Source organism: Branchiostoma floridae, chromosome 17 (genome assembly GCF_000003815.2).
Source record: "Branchiostoma floridae strain S238N-H82 chromosome 17, Bfl_VNyyK, whole genome shotgun sequence".
In the NCBI taxonomy this organism is placed as follows: domain Eukaryota; kingdom Metazoa; phylum Chordata; class Leptocardii; order Amphioxiformes; family Branchiostomatidae; genus Branchiostoma; species Branchiostoma floridae.
Genome location: NC_049995.1, coordinates 17882346 through 17898141, shown reverse-complemented (window position 1 = coordinate 17898141; position 15796 = coordinate 17882346). Strand labels below are relative to the sequence as shown.

At 40.4% G+C, this 15796-nt stretch overlaps 2 protein-coding genes across 6 annotated transcripts in view; both read right to left on the bottom strand.

Moving 5' to 3' along the window:
* Nucleotides 1-9042, bottom strand: part of LOC118404565 (oxidation resistance protein 1-like) — a 29438-nt gene extending 20396 nt beyond the window's left edge. For 3 of the 5 annotated variants that reach the window (XM_035803732.1, XM_035803733.1, XM_035803734.1), the window contains exon 1: nt 8550-9042. In XM_035803732.1, coding sequence (XP_035659625.1) covers nt 8550-8635 — 86 coding nt within the window. In that variant the 5' untranslated portion in view covers nt 8636-9042. The remainder of the gene's footprint in view (nt 1-8549) is intronic. The other 2 variants (XM_035803731.1, XM_035803730.1) reach the window with 2 other exon arrangements.
* Nucleotides 9043-10622: 1580 nt separating this feature from the next.
* LOC118404434 (SRR1-like protein) lies at nt 10623-13633 on the bottom strand. Its single transcript, XM_035803508.1, has 4 exons — nt 13307-13633; nt 12690-12785; nt 11467-12084; nt 10623-10908 (listed from the first exon to the last, which is right to left on the bottom strand). The coding sequence occupies exons 1-3, from the start codon at nt 13631-13633 to the stop codon at nt 11914-11916; spliced, it is 594 nt and encodes a 197-aa protein (XP_035659401.1). The 3' UTR covers nt 10623-10908; nt 11467-11913.
* Between the last annotated feature and the right edge of the window lie 2163 nt (nt 13634-15796).

Genomic DNA, 15796 nt, shown 5'->3' with positions numbered 1-15796 from the left:
GTTATTTGCAATACAAACTACATGTATTAAGTGGAGTCCTGGTACCCCCCATGCAGAGCCTTTTCACTTGGGCACGACAAAGTACGTATATATGAAGTGATTTAGGAAGGTACCGGCTTAATCACGTTAGAAAGCCATAATGAAAATGTGTAAAATCAGCATAATTCCTTTTCAAGTATCCCTATATTCCCCATGTGGAGCCCTAATTAACATAACCAATCAATCATAATATTTTTGACAGTTATGCATGGTTTACACACAAACAACAGTACAAAAAAAATTCATGACTGTCCCCTGTATAATGGTGCGGTCCAAAAAGTGGTCGGTTATTAGAATAACCGACCACTTTTGAGGTTACTGCCTGATAACCCATGGGAAATGGGGGCCTCTGATTGGCCAACTCCATCTGGCTATATGATAATGAAAATTAACGATATGGGATTCAAGAATCTCAGATGCAAAAGAATATATATAAACTTTATAGCACAACAACTGTACATGGTACAATGTATGGCAACGACTATTACACAAAGTACAAAATAGATTTTGATTTCTGTTTGGTATTGTTATGGCTACACTGAAATCTTTGGTTAGCATTTGCATTACAATGTACAGTATTCTTGTCTAATCCGGAATTCATGATTTTGTGTTATTATCATAATTCTGTTGGATGGTTCCTCAAGTCTCAATGTTTTTGTATATTTCAAAAGCAGAATAAAACAAACAAACAATATGGGCTCCCTAACAGTGAGTGAAAAAAATTCAAAGCTGGAGACACCAAAAGCTCATTAATCTATTTACTGAATAAAAAACAATAAAATGCTGGTAAAAATATGTCGGCCTACAGAAGGCACAAAATGAGGTTAGTGCAGGTAAAATTGGAGCTGTGCAGGTATTTCTGGTGTCTACCTGCACCTAACCTGCACTGGCCCATGTACTGGGTTTTATTCATAAATGTTATATGATGTAGTGTATATATGGATTGTTATTAGCTGCATTGACTGTTACCACGGGTTACCATTAAGCATAAAAGAAAAAATAGCAACGGTTTAACTTAACATAACAATTTTAGTATGATCCATAATTCTTAAATTCAGAGTGGTGCAGGTAAAATTTGTCTGATGCAGGTAATTTTCAACGTTACCTGAAAAAAGGATTTCAAACCCTGATGAAGGACAGCCAGGTGACAACCACCTAACAAATATCATCACAACACATCAAGGGTTTATTAAGATATTCATCAGCTGGACACACAAAAAATGGAGTGCTGCAGTTCCAAGGTTGGTCACCAGGAGGCACTCTTTAACTTTTAAGAATCATCAAGCAAACAACAGACTGCAAACCATTTACACGATACTGTAAATGCAGAAATGTTCACGGTGGATTAATGTTCGCAGTTTTCGCGGTGACCACTTCACCGCGAAGTTAAAAGTACCGCGAACATTTTTCTATTATGGTATTAGATTGTAGTCTATGATGTTACCGCGAACTTAAATCCACCGCGAAAAGTCCTTTTTCCCGCTACCGCGAAATTAAATCCCTGGGAAACTAAATGCATTTACAGTAATCTGCCGGACACTCGCATATGTACACATCACCATCTAACGCCAGAGTGAAAACAATACCTCCATTTTTCATGCGGGTAACAAAACTGTTTACTACATAAAAGACCCGAGTAAAGTCATACCAGGGTTCTAGCCAGCGTATTTTTGCTGCTGGGTATGGACAAAAATTTGCCCATTCCGTCCTCAATGATGGACTAAAGGGGGAACATGCTCCCGGACCCCCCTACGATCGTTGCCCCTTCGGCGCTCGAAGTAAGTACTGTAACTCCACCCCAGAGGCCAAACATACATACATGTAACTCATCCAATGTGATGGAAAATGCCACTGGGGTCTGCTTGGTGGGGCTGTAATCAGATTCTTCTTGTGATGTTTTCATGTAATTTGAGCTGGAATAGGGACTGTCCATCTGAGGTACTCAGGGGAGGAGACGGTATATCTGGGGAGGAGTCATTATTCGATAACAGGGGGGGGTGAATTCCTCCACCTTACATGGAATGTGGAAACTTGTAGAAAATTTTGCTATGTGGAAAATTCCATCACATTCAATGATTCATCAAAGTGTTAAGTTAAGGATTGGTTTAAAGCTAATATTAGAAACCTATTCTGGACACGATTTACATTCACATGATTGAGCAAGGAATAAAAATTCTAACTGGAAACTATGTGACTCCACTGTCCATCCAAGAAAAAGTCTAGGGTTGGCAGGTTTTTCTAGGGTAGGTAGGGAAACAGGAAACACAACATTTTTTTCCTAGGCCAGATGGAGAACAACACACAGGGTTCTCCCCAGAATTTTTTAGTATAGTGGAGGGGCTGGCAAAAATTACTGGGCAAACCAACGTGCTGCGCTTCAATGAAAATGGGTTCATTTTGCAATGACAAAGGGTGTCAAATGCTACAAGTATAATATATTAGTATTACATTGATTCCTTTGTTGTGAAGTGGCAAAACGACTATTGTTTTCATCATCGCCCATTCACAAGTTTTTGCAGACAATGCCAACTGGAAAAGTGATGTCACTTGGCACAAAAATCTGTGAATTTTCATTAATTTTAGCAAAACTAACCCAAAAAATGGGAAGAAACACACTAAATTTCAAAAGTAGTATAGTGGAGCTGGGCTAGGAGTATAGTGGAGGGCCTCCGTTCTTCCTTCCTCTGGGGAGGACTCTGACATGTCAGGGATCAAAATACTTTTTTATTGCTACATGCAAAATTGCAAGTTGACGAAAATTTTACGTGCAATTTAAAATATTGACATGCAAAATACAACTAGTCTATACTGCAATGTTCTAGTCACCAGCCATCATTCTGTACTTTGGTGGAATGTTGCTGCTCTGGATGGATAAGAATTTTGCCCATTCTGTCACTGTTGATGGACTGAAATTGGCACATGACAATATAGACAGAACTGCAAATTTTGGAAAGATATCCACATAATTGAAGCATGTTAGTTTGCAGCAAAGCTGAATTTGACTGTTTATAACACCTACTGATGACCGGTGACGATCACCGTCAGACAAACAAAGGCATCGTGGCCTCAGTATTTTTACTATAGGCCATGTATTTTCAACATGCAAGATTGCAAGTTCAGAAAATTTTGACATGCAAATCTCAAAAATTATGTGCAAATTGCATGTTAAGTATGTGTATTTCGAACCCTGCATGTGATAAACAAGATGAGATGCAAATGTCAGTCTACAATGACAGGCACTCTGGCCAATTCTCCAGGAATATTTTTCAACACTGCACAGACGACACGTAACCCCTGGCGCAGAGGTCATCCCAAGGTCACGGAGACGACCTTGACGACCGTCCACAACATGCAAACAGTGATTACAGCGAAGGTCGTTCGCATATCAAGTAGGGACACGACCTTTTAGGGTTACATGTCCATCATCAAATGTGTGGATGTTATGCCATAGAGCAATTACCCTGTATAGATAGGCTACGCTAATGTTGTACATTGTTTCATAGAATTGTCAAACTTTAGGTTGTGTTTCCTGCGTGGAGTGGAGAAGAATAAAAAAATTGTGACCTAGGGTCAGCAGGTTTTTCTAGGGAGGGTAGGGAAAACAGGAAACACAACATTTTTTCCTTGGTCTTACATATGTTATGCTAAAAAAAAATGCCATGCACAAGAAAACTAAGTGTTATGACAATTTTTATGCATTAACATTATTGTCATAATTATTCATGTTTGTTGCTATTCGGAAATTCTGTTCCAGTTGGAAAACAACAAATCTAAGTGGCTTGGCCCAGAAAGCAAAATGTCCTGGGAAGTAATGAAACCTGTGTTAAAATGACCTTCATTCCCGCTAGCTCGTTATAATTAATATTGGAGTGATTAACACCGTCATCACAATAAACTCTGGCTACATTTCATCCATGGACATTCTTGTCACATGTATAACGAGAAGAATAATTACTGTGTGGCAAAATTAATCAGGCCTTCTGTAATACGAAACCGTCATTACAAATTTAATCACGTACGTATCAATCTCACTACATTTGCAAATCATCAACCCCATTTTGTGTGAAAAACAACAAACCAGACTTTTGAACACTCTTCTGGCCACTAAACATCAACGTTTTCCTCAATTTCTTGGTTGAAAAGTCACTAAACGTGTTCTGGCACCGATCCCAGATGACCTCTGACCTTTGACATACACCCTAAGGGATTTTACTACAGTAAACAACTTTTTCCTGTTGGTGGTTCTGACGCTATTTTTAGGAGCGGAGGATGTTATACAGTCACATTCAGGAGCCAGTTCTAAACTGGAAATATTGAAAAGAACAAAATTTCGCTACATGTTTTGATATCTGTAGTGTTACAACGTGGCAGTTCTATGAAAGATCAAACTAATTTCTTCTTGGTTACAGTAAGGACGTTACATAATGTTACGTAATGTCTCCAGAACAAAAGCAGAAAAGTTTTGAGTCTTTCCTGTAGACTTGTTTCCACAAATACACATAAGTCTTCAGGTTTCCCTTACCAAGGATATAATACATGCCTGGTAGCAACTTAAAGTGATAAATTGCATATACAGTCAAACTTGTACTAGCGGCCACCTTAAAGTTTGCATACCGGCCACCTGGCCATAGTGGCCACTTTTTGTCGGTCCCTTGGATTTGTAATGATTAAGAAATATGCTTACCGGCCACCTGCCCAACGCGGCCACGGCCACACGATTTCCAGTCCCGTTGATACAGAAACACTACCTATGCAACCATACTGCAGCCTTATGTCACCCTGCACCGAGTTTGAAATTGTAGTTTGCGAAGATTTAGAGTTCCTGACAGGGTCATTTTGGCGGTAGCAGAAGGGATGCATGCCTTGAGCATTAAAGTGTTTGTCGGTGAATTTACCAATTGAGACAATGTTACTTGGTGAGAAAGATTAGTGGGAACTGAAATCATGTGTAGCTTGCTCATGGTCAATTGATCAACATTTTCTTCATAGTGGCCATATTTCTCCAGTCCCTTGAGTGGATGCTATAGACAGGTTTGACTGTAGTATACATAATGACATTATACATGTATATCTATGTTTGTACTTGGTATGAGAAAATGGCTACATAATGACTTGCAAGTATTATATTGTATGTATTTTACTATTAAAAATAATAAATGTGGATTCTATCTGAATTAATAAACGCTTAAACAAAACGTAAATAAATACAATCACAAATAAACACATTCGTCAATCAAAAGTCCTTTTTCTCTGCGATTCTTCTATCAAAAGGTATCCTGTGATTGGCTAATCCTAGCATGAGGCACCATGATTGGTCAATCAGATTGGGCCCTGTGATTGGCTAATTCTAACCATTTTAATCTGTAACAAGGAAATGGTCCACCACCATTGGTCCATCCAATTAGGTCCTATGATTGGCTAATCCAAACCATAAAATGGTGATGTATAGTTATGAAAGGTACCATGTGATTGGTCCATTCTCATCCAATAAGACAGCTTAAATCTGCAGCAACTTCCACCACTAAGCCAGCTATGATGTGATTCTAACCTTGTTCTAACTGAACAGAATAGGGCTGGGTATCGATACAGCGTACCAGTACAAAACCGAGTTTTTCTTATTGGACCGGTCCAGAAAAACCGGACCTGAAAAAATTGGGTGGACCAGATGTTGGACCGATTAGAAAATTCACAGATTGTCTTATCAGGCATTCACACCTTTTGGCGCTTGCAGGTGGAAGAAAATAACAAGAGTGAAGTAGAGTAGAGTTTATAGTAATTTCTACCAAGTCTTACAGCCAATCGTACAGGTGCAGTTAGCGTTTTTAAAATGCCACTGTGAGTCTATTACTCTACCAAATAGATTTCTTTGTAGTGAAATGGACCATTGCTACGAGTCATACTCATACTGCATCAGGTCCAGGTTCAGGTCCGGACCTGGACCTGATCCTCTGGACCTGAACCGGACCTGGATTTTCTGTACCGGTACCCACTAGGGCTGTGTACCTAAATACCCGTACCTGTATCGTACCTAAAAAAATGTTTAGGTACAGGTCCGGATCTAAACATCTGTGTACCTGTACCTGTACCTGTACCTGAAATTTGTTTAGGTACACAGCCCTAGTACCCACCCCTAGAACAGAAGATCCAAATTGGAGATTCATGCCTGAATAAATTAATGTCTGAGTCAGATTCTGACTCTAATCTCTACATGAAAAAAAAAATTGTTTTAGGTTTTATTTGACAGAATCATTCCTTCAATTATATGATGATGATTAGTTGTCAGCGACAGCAGCAACAATACTAGTAACAGGCTTCCTAATATTTGTAATCCTAGTTAATCTGACAATCTACAATGTGTGTCTGTCTTGTAACAGTTGGAGTCATGTACTAGTACAGTCAAACCTGCCCAAGCGACCACCTCTTTTTAGCGACCACCTGGCCATTACGACCACTTTTTCTCTGTCCCGAAAATTTTCCTCACTGGCGTAAGCATTAAGCGACCTCTTCACACCGACCACCTGGCGACCGCGACCACCCAAAATTGTGACCAAATCCCTGCCTATAACGCCCGCGTTATTTTCAAATCTTGAGGTGTCATCGATTTTCAAGGATAACTAGCGCGATTTTGTGCCAAATTCAGCCAGTTTACGTTGAATTTTGACTACCATTACGATGTTATGTTCAAAATAAAGATGGCGGCGGATGCACGTGCGTATGCTATTTGCCATTTAACACAACGGAAACCATTTAAACTATGCATCGGACATGTTGAGAGTCGATACTCTTCTAATCGACCACCTGACCAAATCGACCGCTTTTGCCCGGTCCCTTGGGTGGTTGTCTTAGGCAGGTTTAACTGTACTAGTACATGTTGGTCTGTATGCAGGGCTCGAAATACTGGGTGCACGTGCACCCAGGTGCACCCAAAATTGGCACTGTGCACCCAATTATTTTCAGTGGGTGCACAGGGTGCACCCAAATATTTTCTTAGGTTTATGTATGGAAAGATATCAAGTATACTAGTATACATCATATTCTTGACATCTAAGTGTTAGAAAGATAATGAAAATGTCTGTCATGTTACTTGTTTAAGAATTTGATAGCTTGTGACTAAGTTTTGTTATTAGGTTTTTTTAACATTCTACTTAAATTTAAGTGGTGCACCCAAAATTTTTTGGGTGCACCCAATTTTTTAAGCTGGGTGCACGTGCACCAGTGCACCTAATCCCAAAAATGAATTTCGAGCCCTGGTGTGTATGGCCTGGGCTAGGGCACGTTTTGTGTTGCAAAATTCATTTATTCAGTCAGTCAGTCAGTCATTCAATCATTTGATTGTTCATTCATTCATTGTTTCATTCATTCAATGATTCAAGTCATTTAATTATTCATTCAGTCATTCCATCATTTGTTCATTCATTCATTCATTCATTCATTTATCATTCATTCATTTATCATTCTTTCATTCATTGTTTACATCCTTCACCTTAATACAATCTTCAAAATATCAAGTTATCAATTTGGGGATCTTCAACTGAGATTGAGAATATACTGAGATCAAACGATAAAAAACCATTGTCATCTGAAGCAAAAGCAAACAAACAAACCCTGAATTCCGTGTTTCACTGACAAAACTGCAAAAGTTGAACAAACAAAAAACACAAGCATAAATATCCATATTTTGTTTTTAACATTGATCTCCAAGCAGATCCTACAGTGGCATAAAATAGTATCAAAAGCTCACAGAGGAGTGAAGAGTTAAGAGTCCAAGACAAATACACTCCTCTGCCAGCTTTTAATACTATCTTATGCTAACCATAGGATCTGCTTGGAGATTATTCAACATGAACTCATCACAAGCAAGGAAGAAGGTTCAACCTTCTTGTCACAAGCAATTTATAAATAATACAATATTCTCGAAGCAGTTTCAGTTTGGCTGTTTTAGACCTTTTTATCAAATTTTCTAATATGTCAAATTTCCTATTTCTGGTTGTTCAACAAAATGAAAAGCTAACATTTTTCTAATGTCTGTAGATATTAATATATAAAACGTCCAAAACAATCTAGAACCTAACCTCTGCTTGAAAAGTCATTCATCACATGATGCATGATGGGGCGGAAATGTGGGAGGTGTGACCTCACGGGACAGAAACAGGGACGGAATTATATGTCCTGCGAACTGGGGACAAAACTTGCCAACAAGCCTCTCTCACATCACGGCACAGTGTTATAATGTTAACATGGAAAGTTTGCCAGCAATGGCCGGGAGGTGGTTTTCATCATGCAGCTAACCGATGTTGGGGAGAGATACCAAATATTTTTTTTTGCAAGACAACTGCGGAGAATCTTTCTGCAAAATGATACCCATCTACAAACCAAGTCTCATGCAATAACGTTACGCTAGAAATAACACTAACGACAAGAGAATGTTATACATAATTATATGTTGGCATCAAGTCGCCATATTTTGTAGATGGTGTGATAAAATTGAGCCGAATACGTGTCAGAGTTACCTAGAGAGGTCGAACATCCGCCTCTTCCTGCTAGCAGCGAGCTCCCCCTCCTCCTTCTGCTCCCGACTCGCCATCCGGGTCGCCATGGCTGCTTCAAGACGTCTTAAGACGTCAGTTCGATCATAAGGAAGTCCTCGAGACGAGCTCCTCACCCCCTCCTCTCAAGGACTGTTCTCCAAAACAACTCTGCGATGTCCTTCAGAGAAGTCCATTGAAATGATCCATTTGTTTCGGCGCGGGTATTTCACAGATGGAGCGCTACACAGCTCGTTCTAATGGCGGGAACTCGGTAATGTCGTGCCTCGCGGCTAGCACACAGTCGGGCCAGAGTATTCCTGTCTTCCAGCCGAGAGGAACCCGCGGGCAGAGTCGCCAGCAGCCCTGTTCTGTGACCGAATGTTGCTGTTGTGATACCAGGCAGCGGCCATCTTGGAAATCAGGGTGACGTCATCGCAAGGAAACCTTGGGGAGCTGGACCGTACCAATACTTCGTAGGGAATAACAAAACTAATTGATGCTTGCTTTATCAAATATACCCCATATTTGAAGCCATATAAAACTTAGAAAATGTCGCTTCTGTTTAACAATATGATATGCACGATTTCATTTCAAAATAAAGCATAGTTTGTGTTTCAAAAATCAATTCAAAATCACGAATTCCCGCCCACCATGGTATGCTCCATATTGATTTTTTGGACCACCTTTTTCCACATTAACGATTTTTCATCACGTAATGATATATTGTTTTGACACGGTGCGGGCACGGTCGTAGAAGTCAGATGACGTCCAACTCTTTTTTTTGCTTTTAATTGTTTTTCTTCCTAAATTGTTGACATTATTTTAGAATGTGAAGTTTATCCCTGTGAGAATTCCTAGGAGCCAGGCTATCATCATGAACTATCAAATTACTATAGGCCACCCAGGGCTGCCTTGGAACTAGGCTATACTGGTGACCTTGAAATATATTCCCTCTTCAGTAATGGAATTTAATATCATGAACCATGTTTATTGTTACTGAAGAATATTTTATCTCCAAGCAGATCCTACTATGATCCTAATATCTAAAGCTGGCAAAGGAATGTAGCCTGGCCCAGGAGTGCTCATTGTTTACCAAAGGCTGTGCTCCTTAGCTGACCTTTTGATACTATGTTATGCCACTATTCTTGCACTATAGGATCTGCTTGGAGATTACTATATCTAGCCTCCTACCATCCTCCGTAGTGAATGCTTAGTTAGTGATCGAAAGGAATGAGCCAGCAGTCACTATGGAGGATACTGATCTGCTTGGAGATTGATTACATGTACATTTGTATACATATAACGCTAGTTCACCTTTATTCGCAGAGTAACCTATATCCGTTGTACCTAAAACCAGGATACTTGGGGATATCACATTGATGGACGGTAGTTTCAAATTGCATTTTTTTTTCAATATAATGCAGTCTGAGACCACCGTCCATCGACTTGATATTCTGAAATACCCTGGTGTTGAATACAACGGATAAAGGTTACCCCGCGAATAAAGGTGAACTAGCGTTACAGCCTGGCAATTTACAACACTGCCTCACAGTTGAGCTTCTGGTAAAATTAGTTGGTAACTTGAGACACAGGATCCAGTCTGGAGGGGCATCCTGGTTGGAACTGTAATCGTGGTAGAATTGCGCCCCCTGCTGAAATTGTGGGGAATTTCACCACCCTTCCCAGACTGCACTGCGGCTCCGGTGGGCAAGGGGAACTCTCGCTGACAAAAAGACTTGCAAATTACTGCCAAACTTTGGTCTCCAACTCCCTACATGTCTCATCCGTTAACCATGAGAGGTGTAATTATCTTTTGAGCCATCACTAATTCTCTTTCTGTGGGAAGAAACTACACTTAATGCCTTCTTGATGATACCAAAAAGAATTGCACACCCCTCCTTCACCATAAAAAGTCATGTGCAGGTCAGGCAAACAGGCAAAAAGCCTGTCTGCCTCCTCATCTGTCCAATCGACAGGAGAAACCAAAAAAAAAAGAAAAAAAGATGATACCAAACTTAACAATTAAGTGATGCAATTAAGAACATGACAAATGGCACACATTTCCAGGCAGCATAGGCCAAACATTTTATTAATAAATTAAAGGTGATTCCTTTTGCCTTATCTACACACATGAACTCTGGTATGATACCCGTCACTTGTCACAGTTGGTAATAATCTCCTCCTGCCAGTCAAGGTCGTAGACGGGTTCCGCCGCCTGTTGCCATAGCGACGGGGGCGGGGACCTGTCCGTCACGGGAAACAGATGAAGGGACGTGTCGTTAAAGATGTCCTGAAAGTGAAACTTGTTTGGCAGGGGGAACTCCTTTGTGTAGTCTAAGATCTGTCGGCAGACGTTAAGGAGTTTTATAGTTCACACTCATGTCACTTTTAAGTTGTGAATGTGAAAGTGATCTCGAGCCAGTTTAATGACCAGTTGAGCTATTTATCACTGATTGGGACATCGACAGATGCTATGTGCAGTATTAACAAGTTTGTTGTACTGGGGAAATGCTCCCAGCTCTTCTCAACAAGAAAAGACTGTAGAATCTACTTAACAAGTCAACTTCCTATCCTTTGAAGTAGCATGCATGTTTGATGAGTACCAAAAGGCGAGATTTGAACTCCGAACCACTTGATCCAGATGCAGTGCTAACCACTTGACTGTACAAACCTTATGCTCAGTTGTGACAAGGGTGCATCTTAAAGGATATGCTTTTCAACTTGTTACAACACTATGTTTGAAAGGGCAACTTTGAATTTGTTACACGTTCATAATATCCTTTTTTTTAGTTTTTGCATTTCATATTACATCATAATTCTCACCCCTGTCCAACCATAATCTAAGACATTTTTCTGTAAGTCACAACATTATGTAGTTTGAACACTGTTGTAAGGATACACTGTGTATGTAGAATGCTGCCTTCTCCAACTCTTTGCTGGTGCATCTGGAAGTATAAAAAATATTCAACAAATAAAGCTCAAACAGTTTAGTTAAGATCAGTACCGCCTAACAAATAAACCTTGGTTCTGTGATTAGATGAGGACAAGAGTTTCAGGCACTGTACTGTTACAGTATCATTGGCACATGTGAGGGTTCACTCAGGGCCTGTACAATAAGCGCATTCACAGATTAAACTGCTCATGAGCCAGGTTAAAGGTTGCGGCCCCTCACATGTTTGGACCATGCTCTACTATATCATGCATGTTCAGACAAATCTTTTATTTCTGCCGTATTAGCCACAATACCTCTCCCTGTGCTTGTATTGTGCCTGTTCCGAGCACATTTGGTGTCTGTTTGTGTGTATGAAATTAATAAATAAATAAAGTAATTGAAATAAAGAAAGGTTTAAACAAACAAAAATAACAACCTGAGAGCCATGTTGGACAGACTGTTCCCCAGCACGGCTAGGTTGCTGAGTTGTGGTCCCCAGTTGGACCACAGCAGGTTGTTGTACAGGGGCTTCCCACAGTGGGGCATGTAGAACAGGGTTCTTCTGTTTACTGGTCTCTTACCTTCCTGTAAACAACAAACAACTGTTTACTGGTCTCTTACCTTCCTATAAACAACAAACAACTGTTTACTGGTCTCTTACCTTCCTGTAAACAACAAACAACTGTTTACTGGTCTCTTACCTTCCTGTAAACAACAAACAACTGTTTACTGGTCTCTTACCCTCCTGTAAACAACAAACAACTGTTTGCTGGTCTCTTACCTTCCTGTAAACAACAAACAACTGTTTACTGCATACTCCTACGCAGGGACAGCCAATTTGCCTGTCTGGATGTACCCTGCTCTTTCAACCGTCACTCTTAGTTCCTGTGGACGTCCCCCCCCCAAACCAGCTGCCAGCCAATCAGAGAACAGGCTTTCTGTTTTCAAAAGCTGTCTCGCATGTATAAGGCCAAGGGTAACCTTATTAACATTTATAAGCAGGGCGGTCAGGAACTAAGAGTGACGGTTGAAAGAGCAGGGCACACCCAGACAGGCAGTTTGGCTGTTGGATGTCCCTGCGTAGGAGGATGGTTAACTGGTGATTGTCTCCCTTGTGTTGGAATGTAGCTCAAACTTTTCAACTACTAGTATATTACATGTCAGTTACACATACATTTTCTATGTATTACCTCATTCTTCTGTATAAGTTGAAACCCAAGTTTCTCCAGCAGCTGTTTCTCACTGGATGAGAAGAGAGGATCGTAGACAAAGCAGCTGCCGGGGACCTGCACAAAAGGTGGAAATGGTGGAAATACATAATAGAGATTTGTAGGACTAAATCAACTTAAAAAACAATCAAGCACTTTCCAAAACAAGCTTTGCCTTTCTCAAGACTATAGATGCAGAATACAGTGACTGATGATGATGATGAAAGCCTTCTCAGACTGGTGTTCTTTTATCATCTTAAGACTAACTTGTATTGGATATCATACCCCAATTATGCCCTGCCATATGATATAATATATAAAAATGCAACTTTTATGGGTACAAATCCAATAAAGAAACATTTTTTTAGATGTTTTACTTTCTATTGCAAGAGCAATGAAAAAATGACATGTAAAAATGTCCCCAAAATCTGACTGGTGAATCCATTTTTATCTAGAACTGCACTTATTTAATATCCGCATGAGGCACTTGCCTATTTTGTATGCGCCCAACATGCATGTTACTGGAAAGGGTTGCAGTCCTTAGGATAGGACATTAAGCTGTAGTCCACTGTCATAAGCAACCAATTATTAATACTTACATCTAAAACATCTGTAAGCAGCAGAAGAAACCCCAGCTGATATCTCGCCGTCACACAACTGGAGAATCTTCCCAGCCCGTAGCACACGATGTCATCAAACCCTTGGAGACTCCCCGTCACTGCTGCTGACTCCACAAACCCTTGCACACCCTCTGTCCCTGCTGATGACTCCACGCAGTGTTGACAGGGGAGGGATTCTCTTCTCAGGTCCTCACAGCCACAGTTTTGGGTCGGGCTGATGTGTGTGGTAGGGATACATACACTCTCCCAGTCTCTTCTTTTTACGTGTCTGAAAATGTCTGTAGAAACAAAACAGAAAATTGCCATCTTGTTTGAAGAAAACAGCACGGAACGGTTATATGAGCCATGATTTGATTTGATTTATTGAGATTGCAAACGATACAATACACGTGGGCCACAGGCAGCGGTATGCTGGTGTTGTGGCCCACACATGAATACATACATACATTTTTATTGCTATTGATTCTATGTATATTGGATGCCAATCAGTCAATGGCAGTTTTCTAGTACAGTAGAAGCCGCCTAATTGCACAGCCTATTTGCCAGTAAATTTCCTCCAAAGTTAACGCTGCCTCTGTCTGTCTGTCTGCTTCCATGGTCATGGTACTATTATGTAACTGCAAAATATGGTTCAAACACAGGGCCTGGTATACATATAATAGGCAGTAGAAGCCAGTTAATTGCACAATGGATTAACGCACACTTCTGTTACCTGCACGGAATCCCCAAATCCCAAACCGATGCGGTCCACCTAGATAGCTTCGCATTATTGCACCATAAGGGTAATTGCACGAAATTTACTGGCAAATAGGCTGTGCAATTAGGCGGCTTCTACTGTACTAGAAAACTGCCATTGACTGATTGGCATCCAATATACATAGATGTCAATAGCAATAAAAATAGGTGAGTTCAATAACTCATTACACTTACTCTATGTTCATCATTAGAAATAGTTTTAGTAGGTGCCATGTAAACTTAAGTTAAGAATGTCACATACCTTTTACAGTCGAGAAGAACTCTGAACATCTCAGCTCCTCTCTGAAAAATAGACACACGTCACTTCAGGTTATTAACTACTAGTAGTATATACTTTGATACGTTGATGAAGACACCCAGGTAATAAGAATATGCCAAATGGTAATTACTCAAACAACTGGATATGATTTTGGAAACAGTCTGACATTTCAGATAGCATCCAGAACCTATATCAGCCAACAAGGAAGTTTGTAAACAAAGCAGTTTGTAAACAAAGCAGTTTGTAAACAAAGCAGTTTGTAAACAAAGCAGTTTGTAAACAAAGCATGCTCTAAGTGTCAGGCCTTACTTGGAATCTAATATATTCTTTTCCAGCTTGTCTATGTCTACACTTTCCTCCTCCCCGCCCTGATGTGCGTGTCTCCGGTAAGCTGTCGCCAACCCAGGCCGGTTTTCCCGCCATTTTCTCCGTGTTTTGGACGTGACGAGCTGAAAACCGTCTGCGGCGTCCGCAGCGCTACCGGGCGCCGCCATCTTGGGTATGGAACATGCCATTCAGAGGCATCAGGGGGAGAATATACATTACATTAACTTTTTTGTGGTGGTGAAAAACCTATGGAATTTAAAACTATGGCTAAAAGCTTTCAAAATAAATCTAGTTATAGTCAAAATGTCTCTTATCTTAAAGTTTATGTCTCTTTGTAAGTCAGTAACAAAGAAAAATGGTGCCAGTGTCGCCTGTAAACTATGGTGCGATATCTTCACGAGAACGTCGGTATGAGGCCACAAATTTGAAAATGGCGGATGCTTCGAAAAAATCAGAGTATTTCGCGCTGTCGACAGATTTGTTTTCGCCTGTTCTGCGTCCGTATTAGGTTTTTTTCCAAGAGTTCCAAGTAGTGCAGGTAAGCTTTTATGCTTTTTATTTTGGCCATATGATTAAGTACCATCCTGCGCAAGTAGTCTGTTCCAAAATCACGCCTTTCAACGTTTCGCTCCCGTAAAAAAATGCCCCCCTCCCCACATATTTCTGTCTAAAAATCTTTCTCGTTTCTGTTCCAAAAGTCATCGCAACTAAACTTTAAAAGATTTATATGTTCCAAAAAAAACTGTTACTAGGTATTAGTGCAGATGTAGATGAGGATGCTATGTTGGAATCTTCACGACAGCAGACGGCATGTTTCTTTCTGTTCTACTCGCCCCTCTGGTTGTTTCACAAAATTCCTGGGGAGAGCCCTGAAGTTATGAAATCTGTCAACAGCATTTTTGTAAAAATTTATTCAATTGCGGGAAAAAATTTTTTTTTAGGTTGCCACAGGTTGCGTCTTTTTTAGGTTGCGTCTTATTTTTCTTTAATTTGAATTTCCAGGCATCACCAACAAAATCCACCATGACGAGCATTGTCAGTGGTAAAACCCAGCTGGAGTTCCAGCTTCCACCGGGCAGTAGCGGTGTGCACCGTTACCATGGCAACCTGAAGCGTTTCCCCGGCAA